This window comes from Phalacrocorax aristotelis, chromosome 4 (genome assembly GCF_949628215.1).
Source record: "Phalacrocorax aristotelis chromosome 4, bGulAri2.1, whole genome shotgun sequence".
Lineage (NCBI taxonomy): Eukaryota > Metazoa > Chordata > Aves > Suliformes > Phalacrocoracidae > Phalacrocorax > Phalacrocorax aristotelis.
In genome coordinates this window covers 14,177,739-14,200,318 of record NC_134279.1, presented here as the reverse complement: position 1 = coordinate 14,200,318, position 22,580 = coordinate 14,177,739, and the positions used below count along the sequence as shown (strand labels likewise).

Sequence of the window (22,580 nt, the reverse complement as noted above, 5' to 3'; positions counted from 1 at the left end):
TAATTTTGGCTCCAGTTTGTGCTGAGGCAGGGTCTTGCTCTCACATTTTATTTGTATGTCTGATATGTGATTATGATTATATGATTTAAACTTCAGACTCCCAAACCACTTACAAAAACATGTGCATAGCATGATACTTCTTATGTTAACATGGCTGATTGACAGCAGTGAATTGACAGCTGCCTTTTCAGCTGCTTCCAGGTATGGCCCCATTTCTGCAGACCACTCCGTTCAAGCAGCCTCTGTTTACCTGAACCAAGGCCCAGTGAGTTCAAGGGCTTTATGAAAGCGTACGAATTGGCTTGATGATCAATCACCATGTGATCTGGGTGGATGTGAGGATAGCAGTTGCATGAGCTTGAGGGAGCAGCTGGTGTGAAGAAGGGCAGACAAACAAAAGACGTGCAGATTTTGAAGCTAGGCTGTACTGTACACTTTTGTTGCTGCTTCTTCCCATTGCAAGAATAAATATAACCAGGGAACCTCCAGACTGCAAATGTGGTGTGGGAGATGTGATGGTAGGTGGCTGTCTTGGCCACAGTGATCATGAAATGGTTGAATTTTAAATTTTTGGTGTAATGGGAAGAAAGGACAGCAGAGTTACTACCCTGGATTTCAAGAAAGCAAACTTCAAGCTATTCAGGGAGCTATTTAGCAGAGTATCCTGTGAATCTGCTTTTGAGGGATTAGGAGTCCATAAGTGCTAGTCAGTTTTTAAGAACCACCTTTTAGAAGCACAGGAGCAGGCAATCCCACTGTGTCATAAGTCAAGCAAGCAGGGCAGAAGACCAGCTTGGCTGAACAGGGAACTCCTCATGGAGCTCAAGAGGAAAAAGAAATTGTATCATCTCTGGAACCAAGGTCAGGCTTTGCAAGAAGATTACAGAACTGTGGTTCATATCTGCAGGGAGAAGATACAAAAGGCCAAAGCTCAGTTAGAGTTGAAACTGGCCAGTGTTATGTCAGACACCAAGAAAGGCTTTAAGTATGTCAACAGCAAAAGGAAAACATTGGACTTCTACTTGTTGAAGACTGTCACCTGACTAATACAGATTAAGATACAGCAGAGGCATTCAGTGCTTTTTTTTTCCTCATTCTTTAGTAGTACCGATTGACCTTGGGCTGCCTGGGTCCTGAGTCAGAGGACCACGAGTGTGGGAATAGTGTCTTTCCATCTGTGGACACTGAAATTGTAAGGGACCAGCTGTATCAGCTGAATAAGTCCCTGGGGCCTGATGGGATTCATCCCAGAGTACTGAAGGAGCTAGTAGATGTTATGTCAGGATCGCCCTCAATCATCTGCCAAAGGTCTTGGGAGTCTGGGGAGGTTCCATGCTGACTGGAAGCTAGCAAATGTTATTCCAATATATAAAAAGGGCATGAGGGAAGACCCAGGGAACAACAGACCTGTTAGTCTGACCTCAGTTCCTGGAAAAATTATGGAGAAGTTTATGCTGGGTTATGCTGGGTACTATTGAAAGGCATTTAAAGAATAATGCAGTCATCAGGCACAGTCAACATGGATTCACAAAATAAAAGTCCTGTTTAACTCATTTGAGATCCTTCTATGGTAAGGTCACTCTCCTAGTGAATGAAGGGGAGGTGGTGGATGCAGTTTTTCTAGATTTTAGTAAGGCTTTTGATGCTGTCCTTCACAGCATCCTTCTGGAGAAGTTGTCCAGTTGTGGGATGAGCAGGTTCACAGTGTGCTGGATGAAAAACTGACTGAAGGTCAGGGCTCAGAGGGTTGTAGTGAATGGGGCTACATCTGGCTGGCGACCAGTCACCAGTGATGTTTCTCAGGGCTTGACTCTAGGGCCAGTTCTGTTCAATATATATATCAACAATCTGGATGTAGGAGTTGAATGCACCATTAGCAAGTTTGCTGATGATACCAAACTGGGAGGTGCTGTTGACTCTCTTGAGGGACAAGGTGCCTTGCAGAGGGATCTAGATAGACTGGAGCATTGGGCAGTGATTAATGGGATGAAATTTAACAAATCAGAATGCCAGGTTCTGCACCTAGGATGGAGTAACACCGGGCGCAAGTATAAAGTGGGAGAGGAGTGGCTGGAGAGCAGCCATGCAGAAAGGGATCTGGGGGTGCTGGGTGACAGCAGGCTCAATATGAGTCAGCGGTGTGCCCTGGCAACCAAGAGGGCAAACGCAGTATAAACAGTCAGTCAAAAGAGGTGATTATCCCACTGTATTTAGCATTGGTGCAGCTTCACCTTAAATACTGTGCACAGTTTTGGGCCTCGCAATTTAAGAAGGATGCTAAGGTCCTTGAATGCGTCCAGAGGAGGGCAACAAAGCTGGTGAAAGGGCTGGAAGGAATGTCCTTTGAGGAGTGGCTAACGACTTTGGGTTTGTCTAGTTTGGAGTAAGAGAGGCTGGTGGTCACCTCATTGCCCTCTACAGCTTCCTGAGGAGGAAAAGTGGAGAGGGAGGTGCAGATCTCTTCTCCCTGGTATCCAGTGATAGGGCACATGGCAATGGTTCAATGCTATGCCAGGGGAGGTTTAGACTGGACAACGGGGAGCATTTCTTTACTGAGAGGGTGGTCAAACACTGGAACAGGCTTCCTAGAGAGGTGGTCGGTGCCCCATCCCTGTCAGTGTTTAAGAGGCATTTTGACAATGCCCTTAGTAATATGCTTTAACTTTTGGTCAGCCCTGAATTGGTCAGGCAGTTGTAGGATCATTGTAGGTCCCTTCCAAATGTTCTGTTCCGTTCCGTTCCTCTGGTTTATGGATAAAGGCAAGCTTTTCTCTGCTGTCTTGAGTGCTTCTGACAGCTGCTTTTAGCTTGTACCTCTGGCCATCTTAGTTGTGTCAGCGCCCTTGCTATAGGAGAGGAAAACTACAGAAACCTGCTAGAAACATAGGCATTACTGAGTACTGAAAATGCCATTGTTTTGCATGTAATGCTGGAAGGTGACATTTTAATTCCCTTTTGTTATTCCCATTGACATTTTAGGAAAGGATCACATAATTTCAGGATCCTGTCCTATAGCAATAGAAATGAAAAAGTTCCATGAGTTCAAGTAGTCACAGGGTGGCTGTCCCAAACTATTACCTGGGGATGAAAAACAGAAATTCTCCTTTTTGGGGGGGAACTAAGTTCTCTTGTTTCAAGGATTTGGAGTTGATTGATTCTCTAGAGCAAATTGTGAGAGAGTAAATTCAAACATCTCTTGCAGTTTGGATAAAAGTGGATGTTTTTTACTTACAGTGCCCTTATTTTTCTCAACCATGTTTTTGGTATTATACCAGTTCTTTTTGGAAAATATAGATATAGTTTGCTAACACAGACAATTTACAACAATATGACCTACATGCTATCAGTTTGAGCATAAGCATAAGAAGGTGTCTGACGGCAACCAGTGAATTTCCCTGTTCAACTAAATTGCTTTTTAGTGGTCTGGTTTGAAACCTATCTGAAGATCAGCTGATTTCCTGGCTTTCTGTGTAGTTCCATGCAGCATTCACTAGGGAGGGCAGGAATATACAATGTGAATATTTCCTGGGGTTATGTCATGTCATATATGATATATCATGAATCATATGAATATATGTATCATATCATAGCGCTTGGGCTAATTGTAAGCTTGGAAGGGCTGCTCTTCCAGTCTTTGCAAAAAATTAGCGCAGTATTTTGGCTTACGTTTATGGCACCAGCAACTTGTTCCAGAGGAGAAGAGGCAGTAGGTATTATGGTAGAACCTGGAGAAATATGTATGCGCTGTTCATAAATTTTCTAATACAGGTGGGGTTTGACATGCCTCCTCCAAGAAAGCTCAATGCTTGTCAGCGGAGTGAAACTCGATGCAAGCCCAGATGCCGCAATGTGAATGCATGGTGTGTATGTGATATACTATGTGCTGGGATCCTCACAGGCAAGTAGGAAGGTGCTCTTCTTTCCCCCAGAAAATTTGGAACCCAAGTCCTAGACGTCATGAGAAAAGGAAGCATAGGAGCTCAGCGTAACTGGATTACAAGGGAAATGCTTCCTGTGTTCAGTCTCGTCCATGACTAAGTGGGAAGGGGGCCATGCAGAACCACTAAGCTAACTGGCCTGCAGTGAGCTCTCCCCTCTGGGTGGAAAGTGAGTGGTTGCTGCAGTGTGCTCTACCTAATGATGCACCTTGCGTTCTGTTTCCTTCTCAGCACTTGTCATGGCTGTCCTGCGCTTCATTCAGCTGAAGCCGAAGGTGTTAAACCCTTGGCTGAATGTCAGCGGCCTGGTGGCATTATGCTTGGCATCTTTTGGGATGACCCTACTTGGCAACTTTCAGGTACTGCACTCCAGGCTTGGACTGCTGTGTCTGTGCTGTGAGATTTCTGCTTTTCTAGCAGATCTGCTTAGGTCTTTGAACAACCTGTGATGTGAACTCAGGAGATAGTGTGTCTGGCTGTGCCCCAGCCCTCCTTGTACCTGCGCTGCCACCTCTGTCTGATGCTTATGTGGTTCCAGTAACATGCTGAGATGAAGGGCCACAATCATTTTTCATGTATTCCCAGCAGCATTTGCACCTGCACCAGAGCAGAGAGCCAGAGCAGGGAAACCCTTGAATCTCTTGGGCCGTGGGGGTTGGCACAGATGGTGCTGAGTAAAAGGATTGAACTGGAAGTTTACATATGCATCTGTGCAAAAAGATGCACAGCTGCCCATACAGATTTAGCAGACAGCTGAGTGTCCTTCATTTAAAACATGTTTAAATCTACCTCCTGCTTGTCCTCAGACTGGCCGAGAGGGGCACAGCAGAGGAGTGCTACGAGTTCTCCTAATGTGATGAGTGCCTGGATGAGGTCCCTCTGATTATCTGAAACATTATACAAACAAACAAGCAAGCTGTCAGTGCTACAATGTTGCTCTGCTGGGCTGGGTGTCCACTGTGATCACTAATGTGTCTGTTAGGACTGCAGTGAAAATCGAGGCATTAGATTTAGTAGCACTTGGGTTTCCTCATCCCTTTGCTGTCTCTGATGCTCTGCCTCTCATTGGGGTGCAAGTAATGACCTCCAATAATGGCAGGAACCAAGAAAGGTCAGTGTAGGCTGGCTTCTTTCCTGGCTTTGTAAGCAGGGAGCTGTTTTTCCAACCAATACAGAAAAGGTGGTACCTGTTTTGTGAAGGGTGACTACCTCTTTGGGTTGTGGAGCAGTTGCAGGAATTTTGTGTTCTTTACACTTTTTTTTTTTTCTTTTTCTATTTTGAATGCGGTGTGAGATAATTTTTTGACTCCCAAAAAATTTTTGGGATTCTGAGTCCCAAAATTGACTGTTTTGAACTCCAGAGCACAAGCCAAAAACTTGGAGTCTTGTTTTTTCACAAGAATTTCCCAGCTAGAAACTATGAGGCTTTTGTAGCAGCTTTGTCTAGGTGTGAGAAGAGTATTTCTAGTACAGGGCAGACACTAGGAAGCAGTTTCAACCTCTCCCTTTGATTTTTTTGCTCTTCAGAGCAATGATTTAAAAACAGATACTGTGAATCGTGCCTTGTTATAAATTCTGACCTGATTATCCACTCCTTGTTAGTTACCTGTATCCTTGCTTAGATCTTTTGCCAAACCATGAAACCATGTGGTAATGAGACCTTAGTCCATGCTTTTCCATACCTGACTGTGGTATTAAATAATATTTTGGGAAAATTACAGATTGGGTTTGTTAGAGTGACATTATGGCTGTGAGTCCCTTGCAGTGTAGGCTACCCTGGGAAAGGCATCCCAGTCCCATTTTTGCCTGTGCTATGATTTGCACCTACCCTTGAAAAAAAACTCAAGGTAGGGAGGAGAGGGGAGAGATCAGTGGAGGCACAGTAACTAGACTGTTATCTTGTAGATTCTGTCTTGTTTGATGGGAATTTGTTAAATGACTGAACAGGAATCAAGACTGCAGGGAGGAATTAGAGACTGCTGGTTTCTTTTCTAGAAAAGCCTCAGAGGCAGAGGAGAAAGGGAAATTGTTTGGCTTAACTTAAGTCTTGTCTGTGCTGGGCTTTCTGAATGGATTTGCAGCCTCAAGGGTTCTCTTTGCTTATTGAACCTGGCTGCCCTTTTGCCTTGCAGGATTGCACAGTCTTTGAGCCCTGTAAGACATGGGAGCACAAGGAACAGAGAAGCACTTGCACTCTGGAGAGGTTGGGTTCGTATTGCCTCAGAGAACAGACAGTCAAGCTTTTTGGTGGGAGAAACTTCCCAAACCAGGAGCGTGTGTCTGTGTTTTGGCTTGTGCTAGCTGAATCGAGGTGTCAGGGCTCTAGCTACCCTCTGCCCCAGGCAGCACTGCTCCATGCAGCTGGCACTGAAGGCCGCACAGTTTGCTTCCATTGCAGGGAGCTTGTACAAGATCCCAGGGAGTGGTACTTGCCAGCCCTGGCCATCACATCGAGCCAGGGAAGGATTTATTTCTGAGCTCTGTGTTGGTGAGTACTGTCAGGGAGCTGTGTGTCAGGTAGTGCCCAAGCAACTGCATTTTCCACTGTGCTTGGGCGTTGGGCAGAAGATCTGCTCGACTGTGACAACTGTCAGCTTACCTTGGTTAAGTTACACCTTACACTTCTGCCAGAAGAAATCATACAGCATTTTTCTCTCTCACCCCAGTGATTCCCACTGTCCTCTATCTCACCCCAGCAGCAATCCAAGGTAGCTAGCAGATAATTCCCATTGCATTCAAACAATCACCATTTTGTTTGTTCCTAGCTTTCCAACGATGAGGAGATCCACAATGTGGGCACATCACTGACCTTTGGCTTTGGGACCTTGGCATGCTGGATCCAGTCTGCCCTCACCCTCAAGATCAATCTGAAGAATGAGGGACGGAAAGCTGGGATTCCACGAGTCGCCCTGTCAGCCAGCATCACCCTCTGTGTGGTGCTCTGTATCCTTTTATCCCACTCCCTGGGAAGCCAGGTATCATACATGTCTGACACTCTCTGCAGCAGGGAATATTGGCTCTTCTCACACCCATCCTAGAATCTCAAAGCCTTTAGGAATGCTACTCAGCTTGTCATCATGGCATGATCGTATGATTGGCTCATTTTGCTACTTGTGTTTTACCAGGATGCGCTGCTTCGCATCCTTCATAAATGTTTCTAAAACTTCTTAGTGATATCCAAAATGGTTACAATATTGAATAGTATCTGTGCAATTTAATCGCACCACTGCTTACCTACACAGCAGTGTTTAAGATTATGCAAAATATTGAGATAAAAACTCTCAGAAGAACAAATGAACAAGGGAAGAAATCAGATCTCTGAAAATGAGAAGATTTTCATGTGTGTGTTGAAATGCTCCACAGTGCTACATCCAGCTCTGCCTTTTAAGATGGTTATCACAGTCAAGAGCTGCTGGGTCGAGTGGACTTTATGTAAGACCAGGTGCTTTAAAAATGGCATTTGGGCTGTGGGGTCTGCGGTCACTAAGACTAGGATGTACATGCGGCTTCCTCTCTGCTTTGTGCCTGTCAGCCCCACTCCAGCCCTTCTGTTTGCATCAGCACTGATGTGCCCTGGGTGTTTGTTTAGGATGGATCCATTCACTGCATAGTTGATCAATGTTAGTGCTGGGATAAGCAAGAAGGCAGGAATAAATGGCAGGGAATAAACTAATCCCCCTTTTTGGGGGACAGCCTGTTCTTAAAACAATTCCTTAGTCACTTGGCTGGTTTTGAACATTTCAGCCAGTGCCCAGGGTAGCAGCATATTGGTGTGAAGATGTACTGTCAGTTGCCTCTTAAGCTTCTGTGGAAGAATTTGTACCTGAGCATCATGCTTTGGTGTATGTAACATGGGATTTTGCCTGGTTCTTGTGGTGTTCCCCTCCTCCCCTGCCCCAGGCCCATAGCTCCCCCAGGGTGTGTCTGGTGTAGGGCTGCATGTGAGGAACTGGGCCAGGCTCCTGCTGCGCTGCCATCTTTGGAGGTTTCGGCCAGGCTGGGAGCAGGAGCAGCTGAGTAAGCCAGGGCATAGCTGCTCCTGTACTGACATGCTGGGTGCTCCCAGCCCAGCCCTCCCCAGCCAGCTGCTTGGCACTGAAAGCCTTGGCCCCTCTGTGGAGGGGGACAGGCTGAGGCAGGAGTCCCATTCTGCCCCCACCCCACACTGGCTTTGCAAAGGCTTGCGGCTGGCTCCCCATCCCATGCAGCTTGTGCATAACCCTTGCACTAAAGAGAAAATGGAAGATCCTTAAAGCCAGACACAGAATGCTGTTTGCTGAAATGAGGCTTTGTTTGCTTAGACTAAGCCCAAGATGAAAAGCCTCTGATTACCTGCTTTGTGCAGTTAAAGCATGGGAGGGGCTGCTTGTTCGTTCATTTGTTTGACCTGTGAAGATGTGTGATCCTGCATTCTTGAAGTGCAGAGGAAATCCTGAGAGCCAGTATGTTTAGAGATGTGCATGGGGCTAGGGCAGGTCCCCAGCTCAGCTTTAGGGGAGCTGAGAATTGCTTTTATGGAGTACTCCAACACAACCCAAGGCATATCAATATGTGGTCCAAGCATGATGTGATATATGAGCCTGGACAGTTTCTGGCTCTGACGTTCTTTTTCCTTTCAGAATAACATGCCATACTGTGTAGACTGATGCTTCTGGATTATGATTTTGCAGGTGATCTAAAGAGAATGAAAAATTGCGCAGTGTAGGCTGAAAGGTATTCCCATTGCCTGTGGTGCAGAGATCTAATCCAGTTCCCACTGGGAGGCTCCTGGCAGGTAGGGGCCGACAGCCAGATCCCCAGCTTTCTGGCTTTGTCACTGGCTAATTGGATGTTCAAGCAAGTCATTGACTTCTCTGCACCTAAGTCTTTCCCTCTGTAAAGATTTATCAGCCTGAACTGGAATCAGGAAGCCCTGGTCCATATAGGACAGCTGCTGTGCTTGATGGGCATTGTTGGACACCTGATATCCCTTCCATCTCTGGCTCTCCTGATGATGGCTGGCTGGGTTGACTGTCATCCAGGTGACCTTGATTGTTAAGATTTTATTGCCTTCCCTGTTGGCTTTCTCTCATCCTGGTCGGTGTCTCTGCTTGCACTAGTTCTCCTTGACTTTCCTCTTCCAGATTTCATTCTCATGGCACAGGGCGTCCACATGCATGCTTCCAGGTTACAGTGGGGCCTGGTGATGTGCTTCCTGTGCTACTTTGGCACCTTTGCAGTGGAGTTCAGGCACTACAGATTTGAGATCGTTTGCTCTGAGTACCAGGAAAACTTTCTGAGTTTTTCTGAAAGCTTATCAGAAGCCTCGGAGTACCAGACAGATCAGGTGTAGCCTGTCCTCTGGCTGGGGTGGGGGAGGGGGGCAGGTGTGGTCTCATGAGTTAAACATGACCTCATTTACACTTTCTTGATGAGTTTGTTTTCATGCGCAATCATGATCCCATTGCCAAAAGGCTCTGAGGGTCACTGTCTCATTAAGAGCCAAACAGAAATAGCTGTCTGCTGGAAGAGGAGTGGATCCTTCCCAGCTGCAGCCTGACAGAGCACAAGCTGGTTTAGTTTGTGACTCTGAGTGGCTCTATCTCACTCCTGTTGCTCAAAACATTCAACAGCCAGTCCTTGTGATGCCCCTCCAAGACAGGCACTCCTCGGGCTGTTCTGCAGAGGAGGAGATGAAGGAAATGGACTTCTCTGGGCATCAGGAGTCTTCTGGAGTTGCCAGTTCCTGAATCACCAGACTACGTCTTTTGTGTGTTTCTTGCATTGTTTTCTTTGCTGCCAACTGGTGTAACTTAGTAGGGTGAGAAAGAGCAGCTGTTTCTTCTGGACTTCGAATCAGGCAGAGGAAGATCCCAACTGACTGGCTTTTATGGTGAGCAGCAGACATTTCCAGCCTGGAAAGCAGCTGACAGTAAAGCTGGGTTTGGGAGAAACTGCACTGTGATCAGGAAGTGAGACTTGGCTGATGCTGCCTTATAGCTGGGCAGACTGTCCCCAGGCCAGGGGAGATGGCACAGTGAGGTGCTGTGCTTGGCTTCGTGTTTCAGACTCGAGTGGGGATTGGTGGAAGTGAGGTGCTGAATTAAGATGGAAATGCCTGTGTACTCTGAACATGACTCAGAAAAAGGCTGCTCTTTTAAGTCTGTAGTGCTTCTACTGCATATTGTGTGTAATATTTCAAAAGCTTTTTTTTTTGCTCACTGGGGCGGAAAAACGTAGTGTTAGAGACACTGGGCTTGCCTGCAATGAGAACGGAACAGTGTAGGTGGTTCTGGGCATAGGGTTTGGTTTTGCTCCTTGCATACTTAGAAGTTGAAGTTCAGACACACTGACACTACTAGGTCTGGGCTCTGAACCACCTCAGTGTGGCCCATTGTCCTGAGTGGAGTCTGCCACAGGTTTAAGTTGGCTTCCAAGGTGCAGGGAGGCAGTTCTGCCCCAGAGGTTGGGTGATGTGGCCTGAGAGTTGGAGGTGCAGGAAGGGAACAGTAAAATGAGAAGGGCTTCTTCCTTTCTGAAGGGAAGTTTTCAAGCAGCTCATTTTTCAAAGAAAAAGCAGGAGCTCAAAGCCCCTGTTTGAGAATCTGATTATGGGAAGGCTGATGTGTTGGCTGGGCAGGGGAGCAAGGGGAGCCGTTTCTCATGAACAGGGCTCCTGCTATCCTCCACCTTAGCTTAGGTCTGCATCTTGTCTGAGCTGCAGGAAAATAAGCAGATATTAAAACAGTGGCAAGAGGCATTTGAAGGGGAACTCGTACTGCATCGTGGCATTTCTGACAGAGGGAAAAGGTATGAGGGCGTTCAGTCTTCTGCAAAGGCCAGAGGCCTCTCATGAAAGGAAAACCGGTTGAAAAAAAACTTCTGTCAAAACTAGTATAAGTAGCAAGCTTTGAGCGAGCCCTTCACTTTATCTTCTGTAGGCCAAAATTTGTTCTCAGGCAGCTGTGTTACAAATCCAGAGAATGTCCAACCAATGGAGGGTTGTTGCTGGACTGCTGAAGGCCTCCTCCTTGTAGCTGTGTAATTAGTGGGAAGTTTTCCTGGAGGGACATGCTGAGGGTGGCCCAAGGACACAGCAGCGTAAGGTGCAGGGCTCCCCAATAGCCCATCTGGGGAGCTCTTCCTGGGCAAGGGCAGGAGATGATGCAGGTGAGCCTCCTATTACATGGATACGCACACTCAATGCATATGGAGCACAAAATAGTGATTTGTTTTAAGGATGTTTTACTCTAAGTAGTCCACTGTGACTTTTTTTTTCAAAATCAAATAATACTTTCAGTTTATAATTTTATATTTTGTAGTTTTATCAAAGTTAACAAAACGATTGTTTGTGATCTTTTTCCTTTCTCTCCTCTTCCTATATGCAATCCAAACTGAACTTCAGGTTTTTGGTGACAACTCTGTACATTTCTCAGAGTATTTCTAACAGCACAGTTCAGTACAACTAAATGACAACTGATATACACTGAAACATGACCACTAAATAAAGTGCTTTTATGGAGAAAGTGAGTTTTATTTTTGTCCCCTATCTCATGCATAGCTTTCTGATGGCAAAGGCAAAACAAAGGGCAAGTTATTTACAGTGTCATGATGAAAATTAACACTTAAGGAAGCCAGGGACTATTCAGCCATGCAGATACACTTATTGTAACAGTGCTAATTAGCAGGCTCTTTCTAGGAGGATCACAATCATTACACAGCCCAGAAAGCCATCCAGACTAGCTGCCTTACAGCCTTGCCTGCTACCATCAAAGGTTCAGAAGGGCAATGCTGGCATGATGTGGTTTCCTCCCAAAATGCCTCTCTCTTGCTTGTTCTTTACACAGCAGCGGCCCCCAACAGGGACAACTGTAGGTGTGGATCGGAGCTCAGGAAGGCAACACATACATTAGTATTGTATTTTAGCTGTTTGTGAGGGCAAGCTCAAGTGCAGCTGTGCAGAAATGAGCAAGTAGCAAGTGACACCCATGCACAAAGTGCCAGCAGTAGGGAACTGGGGTTTCAGACTACCTCTGCCTCCCTATTACTAGGTATAACCTCGTGGCTCTAGCTCTTGCACCCCTACTGAAATCATAAGATAGTCAGGGAGGTAATACAGCTTCCTTGGCAGGACAGTGTTGTCTTCCTTGAGAAAAGGATGGGGGAGGGCAAAAGCAGAAAAAGAAAAGTGTTCATAGGTTTAAAAAAAGAGATTTGCCTTTAGGTGCTGGGATCACTGGTGATAGGAAGGCTAAATACTGAGATGAGGTGAACACAATGAAAGCAAAGTTGTGTTTTTATTTACTAGATTAGGAAAAGCTCTATGACCATCTGATATAAACTGACACAATTTAGGTAGGGTGGGTGAAAAGATCAGGGTTTTAATTCTCATTATATGCAGCAGGATGTGTCCCTCAGGAGCAGTTGTTTGACAAAGATTGCTCACAGCTGACCAATGCTATGACATATGACAGGAGGATGTTGGCTACTGAGGAGCTCTACAGGTTAGTGCTAAGATACTTCAGAAATGTCGTTGAGCTGACTTTGGTGTTCAGCCAGTTGGATCCCATAGCCCAGCACCGTGATGCCGCAGTGAGGTGGGTGTAGAATTTAATTTTTAAAGCTATATTTATATATACGCTACTTCTGTCTAGTAGGCTGGCTGTGTAGCTCTAAGAAGCTTCCATATGCAAATTGTACTGTTTTGTACCTAGACCTACTGTGGATATAGTCAAGATTTAAGTTGTTCCTGGTCTAAAGAGCTTGCCTGCAGCAAGGGCTGGCTTTTTCTGTGGCAGCTCAAACCTACTGTATTATAGCCCATGTTTAGTATTTTCTATTGCGCATCCTAACCCTGCTAACTTTGAAAGTTCTGACTTAGCCAGCAACCCTGTCTGCAGGGAGATGCTTATACACCCTCATGGTCCCTGGAGGTCCCTCTGGGACAGGGGGACATACAGCTTGTTTGCAGACTTTCTAAAAATGATGGGGGCTCATGGTGGGGCATCTCAGCAACAGATTTCAATGTGTGAATCTGAAGAAAGCACCCCCTGATTACTAGTTGGGAAAGGAGAGGAACAGCAGGCTTCATGGGTGCTGCTTCTCACCCTGTTCCCAGATCCAGCTGGCTGCTGCAGGCCTCCATCCTACTACACAAGGGACCACACACCATATGCTCCATCCATACTTGCCTGCACTAGTTGCAGGTCCAAGATATGATGTGGGTTTTGTTTTAAATTTTGATTAGGGACAAAATTACCTAATGTTACACAAAGACAATTCAGGTGAAGCACTGCCTTTTGTGTGTGTACCACCTTTCCCTAAGTGGAGGAAGGCAGGAAAAGTTCAGTAAAAGATGAAATGAGGCTGTAATATGATTTCTCATCGTCCGTCAGTCCTGCGTTGCCTGGTCTGATCACCACAGCCACATGAGTATCTGCTTCCTCGGCTGCGTTGGCCTCTGAAACAGAGAGGGGGAAGGTGGAGCTAAGCTGTGCTTACTGACCACTCCACATGACGGTCATTAAGGCTTGAAGATGCCCCAACACTGGTTTGCACATGGTGCTGCAGAGCTCTAGAGAGGGAACATCTCCTGGCAGACCTGCTGTGGATGACTAGCTGCTGTGTAATGTGAGTGGATGGGAGCTGCTTGCCTTGCCATCTCCTCCCCTCTCCCAGCTGATGGCTGTCCAAGCCACCATGCAGGAAGCATGTGCCAGCAGCTCAATTCCTGTCATGAAGAAGCTAGGCTGTGGCATTAGCAAGTCCAACACTCCCTGCTGGGAATCACTTCTTGCAAGGTTCCTTCACTCCCTGAGCACAGCAAGAGGCCACAGAAAGACAATAAAAGGAAAAAGAGGTAACTGCAAGCTCTCACCAGCTCTGCTGCCAGGTATGGGGAGGAGGTAAGGGCTAACTCCTGGGGACTGAGCTTAGACTGAGATCACAACCCAGTACCATTTCCGCCAGAAAGAAATTTCTAGCAAAGGCAGGAAATTAAATTACCTTCCCAAGCCTGGCTTTCCAGGGGTCAAGTCTTGGTGACCAGGAACAATGTTTTCCTGCTAACAGTAGATGGCACAAAGAACCAGCCACCGTGTGTACCATGTAGAAGCACAGGTCCTGAAAACCACTGAGTCTGTTTGTAAACGGGGCAAACCAACTGCTTCAGCAAACGCTACACTCCTTGCTTGCTGGTGCAAGGGCAGGTTTTCTGCTTGACCTATTTTCCCTCATTGCAGCACTACTCACACATATCCCACTGCTGTGTGAGAGCCTGGATGTGTAGGGAAGGAGCATGACAGCAGCTAGGGGATGCCACTGAAGCAAGGTGGGCTGCAGCATTTCTGGGCTGCTTGTGACAAGTCAGCAGCACACGTTTAAAGAGCACCTGCCTCCCTTGCACAGGCGAGAGCCAGCAGGACTGGCAGGTCACCTACCTCGAGGGACATCTGTCAGGAAGAGGATGTTGTTGGTGGCGCACCCAATACTGGCAGCAATCCTTCTGTAGCTCTCACTTTCTACCTTGGGGCCTATTTTGTTATCAAAGTGGCCATCAAAGAGCTGAAAGAGAGAGAAAAGCAAAGGCAGTTGCTGAGTGCCACCTGAAGAGCAGGGCTAAACCTCGCTCCTGAGTGAGATGTCCCCTTCCCTTTCTACTACAGCAACAGCAGGCCAATGCAGCCATGCTAGCATACTCAACTGGCTGAGCTTAACTCCCGCAGGTCAAACACACTGCCCCACCTTCTTGTCCCAGACACTATTTGGGAACCGTTACAGCAAGGGCAGTTGTGGCAGGGAAGTGGTCTGCAGAGGAAGGTGATAAGGTTATCTACCTCTAGGATATCACCTTCTGTAGAGTATCCGAACAGAAGCTTCTGAGCCTCGATGCTGCCCGAGGAGTAGATATAGACCTTCATCCCTGCTTCCCGCCACTTCCGGATGGCTGGAACCACGTCCTCGAAGATTCTGAAGCAAAACAGGGCAGCAGGTAATGGCAAACCCAGAGGCACTGGGCGTGACACCTTTAGCCAGGCACCGTGACAACTATCCCATTAGTTTGCAGGGGGATTTCATTCTCAATTTGCTCAGGGCTTCTGCAGACAGGGAGTCTATTTCAGCAGCAGGTGATATATTCTTAGCTCCAGCCAACTGAGCAGCTCTCTGACTGCTATGCAGATAGACAGTCTGATGAGCTGTTTCAGACATTTGGCAGGAGTTTCTCCAGACCCTTCAATTTAGAGAGGGGAGGAAAGGTTGGGGAAAATGGCATCCCGCTGCTTTTTTCTGTGAGGCAGGAATAATGGGAAGACAGAGAAGCAGGCTCTTGCATCCTGAGTCTCACCTCCCTTGCAAGCTACAAAGGTTTCCCTGTTGGTAAGAGCTATGGCTGTAAGCTGCATTGGTATGGGGCAAACCCATCCCACAGGTTCAGGCTCTGACCACGTGCAGGGAGGAGCTGAGAGGAGGTTGCAGCTGCAGAAGCTGAATTAGCAGCGCTGTATGAACTCTTTGAAGCCAGACAACTCAGGAAAGGAGTGTCCCCCAAGGGACTGAGGTGAGAGTTACTCTATTCAGTGTCTCAGTTGGGTTGTACAGTACTACCCATGAGCCAGATGTGTCCCTGGCTTACCTGCTCCGCAGAGGGTGAACCAGCTGCCATTCACTAGGCAGATGCAGCCCTCCCCTTATTCTTTTGGGCTTGCAGAGTGCTGGGAAGGCAAAATACCAGTCTAGCAATGAGCTGATGAGTCTCAAAATGTGAGCTCTGCCTAACTCCCAGGTAGTAGCTGCCCAAAGACACGCCCGGCAGCAGAGCAAACCTGTGAGAGAGGGAAGGAGGACCAAAGCCAAGGCAACTGTTACACAACTGCTAATGGACATCTGTCTATTTCCTCATACCCTTCTCATTTATACCACAAGATCTCTCCAGTGCTGCCCTTACATGTATGTAAAAGCTTTTTGTATGCAGAGGACATTTACAGTATGACCTATGTACTAGGGAAACTGAAGGCTACAGGATGCTCATGAGGGACAAAGTGAAGCTGACAAGTCCCTCAATAATACATGTGATGGTTGATGAGCAAAGGCCACAGCCTCAGAAGGGCAGGGAGAGGGTTTTGTGTTTCATATGGCAGAAGGATGGAAAGAGGAGCTGGAGGATATGTGATCCCCAGGGAACCAAGTTTTCATCCCGGTCTAATTTGCAGCCTTCCCACCTGTACTGCACAGCTCTGTGTGGCCACTTGGGCCAAGGCCCAAAGGTACTGCCTTGAAAAGGGGATCTGAGCACCTCAACACCTGAAGAAAGAGGACTCCAAATAGACTGGAGCAAAAGGAAGAGTTGGACTAAGTTTTGCAGACTTGTAGCAATCAGCAGGCCCTTTCTTCATCTCCAGTTTCTTGACCATCTGCTCAGAGCCTTGTTATGTTATGTATTAAAAAAACCAACTCGCTCTTTTTCATAGTTATTTATTAACTGTTTCTGGTGTCAGCTGAAAATATTTTGAGGTTGAACAGCACCTGCAGAAGTTCCCAGGCACCCTCATGTTTTCATGTGCTGAGTTCAGTGTCTGGATTTCAGACACTGATGTGCCAGATACAGTTGGGCAAGGGAAGTAGTTTAGAGAACTTACTCCTCAGATGCTTTCAAGCAGCAAGGCTAGCTCCACAGTTTTTGGGCCACTGTAACACAACTAGCCCTGTTTTTAAAAAGAAAATGAACAGGATGTCTGTCCCTCTTGACTTGCTTTTGGGTTTTGTTGCTTTCTCTGGTGGATGTTTATGTTTTCCTGTGAGCTCTTTTTCTTCTTCCTTTGGCAAAACACTTTGTGAACTTAAGGGTTTGTTTTACTTTCTTAGCAACCTGAAATGCATAGTTTGACCAAGTATCTCTCAACCTAAATAAGATCAAGCTTAACTCCAGTTGATCCTGCTTATGCATTTTTGTGTTGTGGCTGAAACATAAAGAGGAGCCTGAAGACAAAAAGAAGTGGAAAGGCAGGAAACACTCAGGTAAGAGAGAAAGTAGGAGGAAACAAGTGAAAGGACCTGACCCTGCATCCCCAGATTGTTTAGGCTTGTTCCAAAATGTGACTGCAATTCAGGGATAAAAAAAATCCAAGATGAAGAACTGTAAGTTCATACTTGTGCCTCAGCCTCTTGGTTTATCAAGAAATCTCTGTAGAGAAACATTGAGACATTTTCTGTATTTTTAATGAAGGTAGTTGTCCCAGATGAACGTTATACCAGTTGTGGGAGCACAATCGTCCTGTGTCATGCCTCCATTACCTCATTCTGTTTCTCACACCCTGTCTCCTTTACAGACCCTGCCCAGGTGGCTGGAGAACGGGCTGTTTCTTAGCTTGTACCTGACAATTATTCCTTAAGGAGAAACACTCCTACCCACTTGTCATCTTTGCTGTGGGGATTGAGACAACTTGCTCAGTTCTGAGGTTACTGTAAGCTTTTAGTTCCCTAGATTCAAAGATCAAGCCCAATGGATTTGTTTCACTGCACGATCAAGTTTGAAATGAAGTGTCCCATGACAGCAGTGCCCTGGCTTAAGCCATGACTGAACATAAACGTCTTGGCTTCTCCACCAAGGTAGTAATCCTATCTGCCTTTGTACATGGGGCTGTTTCCAGCAACAGCTTACGTAGCTATTCTGCCAACATGTCTAGGAAAGAGGCACCCCATACCTGTCCCAAGGGAAAGGGGCATGCAATTACTCACACACACAATTACTCACTCTCCTTTCACATGCCCGGTTGCATAGGCTGCCCTCCACATGTGACCCTGCAGCTGCTTCAGTGCTGTAGTCTTCCTGTCCAGAGACATCTGCCAGTGCACATTGTCTACAACCGCCTGGATGATCCGCTCCAACTCCTCTTCCCCGCTTCCGCTCTCCAAAGGAATTGGCACAGCCCCATCCAAGCTGGAGTCCTCCTGAGCCTGGAAATCATCCATGATAAAAAGAGGTGAGGGAAGAGGTGGAGCAGTCTCAATATCTCAGTTTAGGAAAGGGATCTAACACCTGCATCAGTGCACCTCTGTGCAGACAGCTTGAACTGCCCTTCACATGAAGGGTTACAACATTGTTTGAATGCTTTCTCAATGGGAAATTCAGACTTCAGTAGTATCTAGAAACATTTGCTTGGATTGTACTTTCCAAACCCAACAATTAGCACTACTGTAGCTGTATTGTAAATACTCTAATGAGAATTATACTTGCTTAAGTATTTAATTACTGAAACTAAGGCAAAGAAGCAAATGTATTTGCTGGCTTCAGGCAGCCACAGGCCTCAAATTGATGCTGCATTCCTGCACAGAGGCAGGATATGCTGCCCTGTGCGGGGCAAGTACTTTGCCATCCCTCCACACTGCTTCCCAAACAGGTACCTGGAAGCCACAGGCAGCAGATTCAGCAAGAAAAGGGCACCTTGCAGGCATGAAGCTGAAAAGCCATGGTTTGACACCTGCTCGGGGGCCATGAAGACCAAGGCGAGCTGAGGGAAGCAGCTGAGCTGCTGCCTACCAAACACCAGCCCTTCCTCAAGCACAACCCCAGGCTTTGGGTGTGGAAGAATCAGCCCATCGAGGCAACCAGCCTCCACGTGAGGCAAAGAAAGGTATGGGCTCATGCTGAGTGACTGGGGGAATCTGAGTGACCTGAAGTCTCAGGTATGCCATGAAAACCCAGAGAGACACGGTGTAGCTTCGCTACTTAACCTGTTTCCTCAGAAGTCCAACATCCTGCTGGCACTCCTCCTCCTCCCAGTGAGTGCGCAGATACTCCTTCACATTGTCTTTTATGTAAGGGAACAAGGTCTCCTGGCAGCACACAAGAAAAACAGGCAGCTTCTTTAATCTGACAGAAGTTAACTTTTAAATCTCAGGATGGAAAGGTGGGTGATAACTTTTCCTGGGCTTGCCAAAAAGTGTCTCAGATGGCAGATGTGACCCCAAGTTCCCATCAGCAGAAGAGGGAGGTTGATTGTGTCTGAACTGACAAGTTATACTACTCTATTTCTAATGGGGCACTTGTCCTAATGAAAGTCGTTCTGAAAATACTTTTCAACTTCTGACCAGAGCTAGAGGACCTGTTTAAAAAGAGAAGTCTAGGCCAGTGACACTGAGCTCCATAGGCCAGTCTTGCAAATGAAATGAAACAGGGTTAGAGAAGAGTGCCACATCAGAATTACAAACCTTCCCGGAGATCCTAAGGGCAACCAGAAATAATTACAAATTGCTCTCATCAGTGGTGTTTCACAACTGAGAAGCTGCAAGCAGCTGCTGCAATGGCATCTCTAGGTGTGGGAAGAGCCTCAAGACAAGTGGAAGGGCAGGGAGCGCCTTCCTTTAGGTACAGAACTAAGCTTTTCTTAACTGGGGGAAATTTGGGTTGGGTAGGAGATGGAAGGAAACTAACCTGAACTCATCTCTCCTCAAAAAATGGACAGTGATATTTTTCTCCTTGCTGTATGACACCTTTAACTTGTTACTGAATTAAGAAAATGGTGGTCCTGAAGGCACGATATGGTGGCAGAACTGCAGGATTTTCTATTACTCCAATACTGCATTTTACACATTGTATATATTAAAAACAATGTAAATTCAGGGGAAAGGAAAATCTCTTAACTGCCTAGAAAATTATGGCAAACTTGTCTAGGGAAATCAACAGCCTTGTAATATCCACAGTTACTCTCTCATTTCCTTTATTTGAGCTTAGTTGCCTTCAAACTATCTTTTAAATCATCGATGAAATTAAAGAGTATCCACTGGGAAATGCAACTGACCTGCTGACTTGGTTTAACTTCCTTTACAACTTGTATGTCAAAAGGCCCCAGTTGCTCTCCAAAGCAGTGTTTCATGCTCTGTGCTGGCAAAGAAGAACAGGCTCCAAGAACACATCTCTGAGACTTCATCTTTCAGCAAAAGCTGGTGGCTGCAGACTCCTGAATAGGTTTAACTGGGGCTGTTAGTGACCTTTCTAAGTTCACCTGCTTCTCTTTTTATCTGGGCTAGCAGGAGACCCGAGACTGCCTGTGCACAGCTCCCATCACTGTCCATCTCCCATGCACACAGTGAGATGGGCACTATCATCTCACCACACCACCAGAGAGCTGGGCTCCTCAGCATTGTCCAGCCCCATATGTGGCTGCCCCAACACAGCTGAGCAGGATGGAGAAACAGCCATCAGCAAACACAGCTCAACAGCCCCCCTAAGCTTTTGCAACTGCTCACAGCAATGTTGAACCCAGTATAGAAAGGATGGTATTTTTACCATCAGTAGACACCCATGTAACATACTGTAATTAGTGTTTGTAGAATTTCAAGCGACCACCATCAATTTTCCTCTCAAAGTCTATGCAAACTCTCACAAATTTCAGTGACAATTCACATGAGACCTGACAAATACCAGGGAATGTACTTTATCAAATTACATTTTCCCCCGCCATCTACTTTTCTCTGCCAGGGCTGACCCAGCAAAAGAGAAAACTTGGTGACATCTAACTAGGGGCCACCAAATTTTCTCTTTTCTGGTATCTTTCCTTAATCCAGCCATAAACTGGCTCATTCTATTTGCTTACTTTGCATATTAAATAATTCTAATACTAAAGAAATTATTTTAAAAAATCCTTTAATATTAAAGAATAAAATGCCTGCAGAACTAGCAGTGGACCTTTTAAAGGGAAACAGAAATTATGGAGGTTAACTGAAAGTCCAAGTGAAATAACTTGTTTCAAGCATTTTCAGGATTTCCAGCAAACTGAGTTTTATTGAGAACCATAACTCATTTGGCCTCCCTGCAACAGAAAGACCTTGAGTAGGAAACTATCTCAGGTGTATTGCATGTTATCTGCATGACAGCAAAACAGACCCAAGGTGGAAAGAGCCAACGTCATTGCTGTCAGATGTTTAGTAAGAAACCTGAGCTGTTTAAACTGAAAGATGTTGAGGGGAGGGAGGCAGCTGTAATGCCATCTAGACCTGAAGTTTCTTCAAGAGCACTGGAAGAACATGGACAGGAAAGATGTAGTTCATGCCATTCATCTGTTGAACTGTTAGCAGAAACACCTAGAAAGCCTGGCAAGAGCCTTCACCCCTCCAAGCATCATGTGGGTCACAAAGCACCTTCATAAATTACCAGCAAAAAAGATCCACCAAAAGCTATAACATCTCACAGAGAAATACAGGTTAATAGAAGAGGCAGGGATAATTCCATTCGGTGTCTTAAATACAAGAAAACTGCTCCCTCCTGTGAAGCACACAAGCCTGGTTAGGGATCAAAACCTTTCAGAGAAGAAGGACCCACAGCAGTTGGAGAACTGCAAATTTTAATAGCATATTTACAGTGTTTATCCAGATGCCTCCTGCTGGCCTCACAGACTTCCTGGTCCGCTGGCTTCTACACCTAAACCAACGTTTTCAATAGTCTTAAGCCTTATCCTACGCCAGTGAAGGCACTCATACATATTTGCTGTTAGTACAATCCGCTTCATATACACTTGGTGCACTCCCTGTGCTACCCTACTACAGGGCTACTGATCCTGTGCATGCTGGAGAAGGACATACATCTCCAGTGATAATGGAGGCATCCACCTTTTTGAAGGGAAAAGGCAGCAGACAGTACTTCAGGCTCGCTGCAAACTCGGGTGAGGTGCTGCAGCTCAGCCACCTGAGCAACAGCGATGCTCAAGGGCTTTCCCTAAATGAGGCTGAAAGCACTCCAACTGCTCCATGTCCATTTACTGCACTGCCATAGATCCGAATAGTTCCCCGTTCTTCTGCCCACAAAAGGGGCAGGCGATCGGTAAAATGAGATGTATTTTCTCGTGAGCATTATTCAGAAAAACAAAATGTGTCACGGTACGCTTCTGGAGGAAACTCAGGCCTGCCCTCCGCAGGGCTGCAGCCTCGGCAGAGGCGCTTCCCCCCCCGCAGAGGGGCCATGCCAGCGAAGGCAACTTGCAGGCACAGAAATCTGGCCGGCACAGCGGCTGCCAGGCCTGGGGATATCTCGATAATAACGGCTATGCTAACGGAGCCCGTCGGCGGTGCCAGCGGAGCTCCCGGCCGCGTGGGGAGGCCGCTGCCGCCCGCCCCGCCGGGTCTCACCTGGACGAAGGCGATGGGGGTGGTGGTGCCCTCGATGTCCAGCAGGATGGCGTGTACCTCCGCCGGCACCGGCAGCACGCCCATGGCGGCGGCGGCGGCACGTGGGGCGCGTGGTACGCCGGAGAGCGCGGCGGCGGCGGGCGTTCCGCCCCGCGGCTGCGCGGGGAGCCGGGTCGGGCCGTACTCGCGGGCGGTGAGTGCGGCGGCGGGACCCCGGCGGCGGCAAGTGCCGCGCCGGGTGTGCCCACCCCCGGAGCGCCCGCCCCGCCCCGCCGCCTCTTGAATGGGGTTTCTGGGTTGCCCGTTACCCACCCTCCCCCAATCCAGGCGCCGAAGTTCGGCTGTCTCCGTCCCGCGGTCCCCGTCCCCGCCGAAGGCAGCGATTCCTGCCTCGCCCCAGGGCCCGCGGCGGGAAGGATGCGCGGAGCACCGAGCACGCACAGGGGCGAGGCGGGCGGGGATGGCGGCTGCACGCCGCACTCCGGGCCCCGCGGCAGGGCGCGGCTGTACCGGCACCGTACCCGAAGCGGCCGGGCGGGGGCC

General features: G+C 47.3%; 2 protein-coding genes across 11 annotated transcripts in view; one reads left to right on the top strand and one right to left on the bottom strand.

Moving 5' to 3' along the window:
* The window catches only part of TMEM150C (transmembrane protein 150C), a 25,479-nt gene extending 14,036 nt beyond the window's left edge, over positions 1–11,443 (top strand). For 9 of the 10 annotated variants that reach the window (XM_075090292.1, XM_075090288.1, XM_075090285.1 and 6 more), the window contains 3 exons: positions 4,170–4,297; positions 6,704–6,881; positions 9,062–11,443. In XM_075090292.1, coding sequence (XP_074946393.1) covers positions 4,170–4,297; positions 6,704–6,881; positions 9,062–9,270 — 515 coding nt within the window. In that variant the 3' untranslated portion in view covers positions 9,271–11,443. The other variant, XM_075090287.1, reaches the window with a different exon arrangement.
* Positions 11,423–22,580, bottom strand: ENOPH1 (enolase-phosphatase 1). The gene is made up of 6 exons (XM_075090295.1): positions 22,038–22,580; positions 18,648–18,749; positions 17,668–17,870; positions 14,753–14,885; positions 14,357–14,480; positions 11,423–13,377 (listed from the first exon to the last, which is right to left on the bottom strand). The coding sequence occupies exons 1-6, from the start codon at positions 22,119–22,121 to the stop codon at positions 13,238–13,240; spliced, it is 786 nt and encodes a 261-aa protein (XP_074946396.1). The 5' UTR covers positions 22,122–22,580; the 3' UTR covers positions 11,423–13,237.

Coding starts and splice junctions, on each gene's coding strand:
- ENOPH1 (XM_075090295.1), bottom strand. CDS start 22,121: ATGGGCGTGCTGCCGGTGCCGGCGGAGGTACACGCCATCCTGCTGGAC. Junction 18,750..22,037: donor CCCCCATCGCCTTCGTCCAG/GTGAGACCCGGC, acceptor GTGTGCTGCCAG/GAGACCTTGTTCCCTTACAT. Junction 14,481..14,752: donor CAGAAGGTGATATCCTAGAG/GTAGATAACCTT, acceptor TCTCTCTTTCAG/CTCTTTGATGGCCACTTTGA.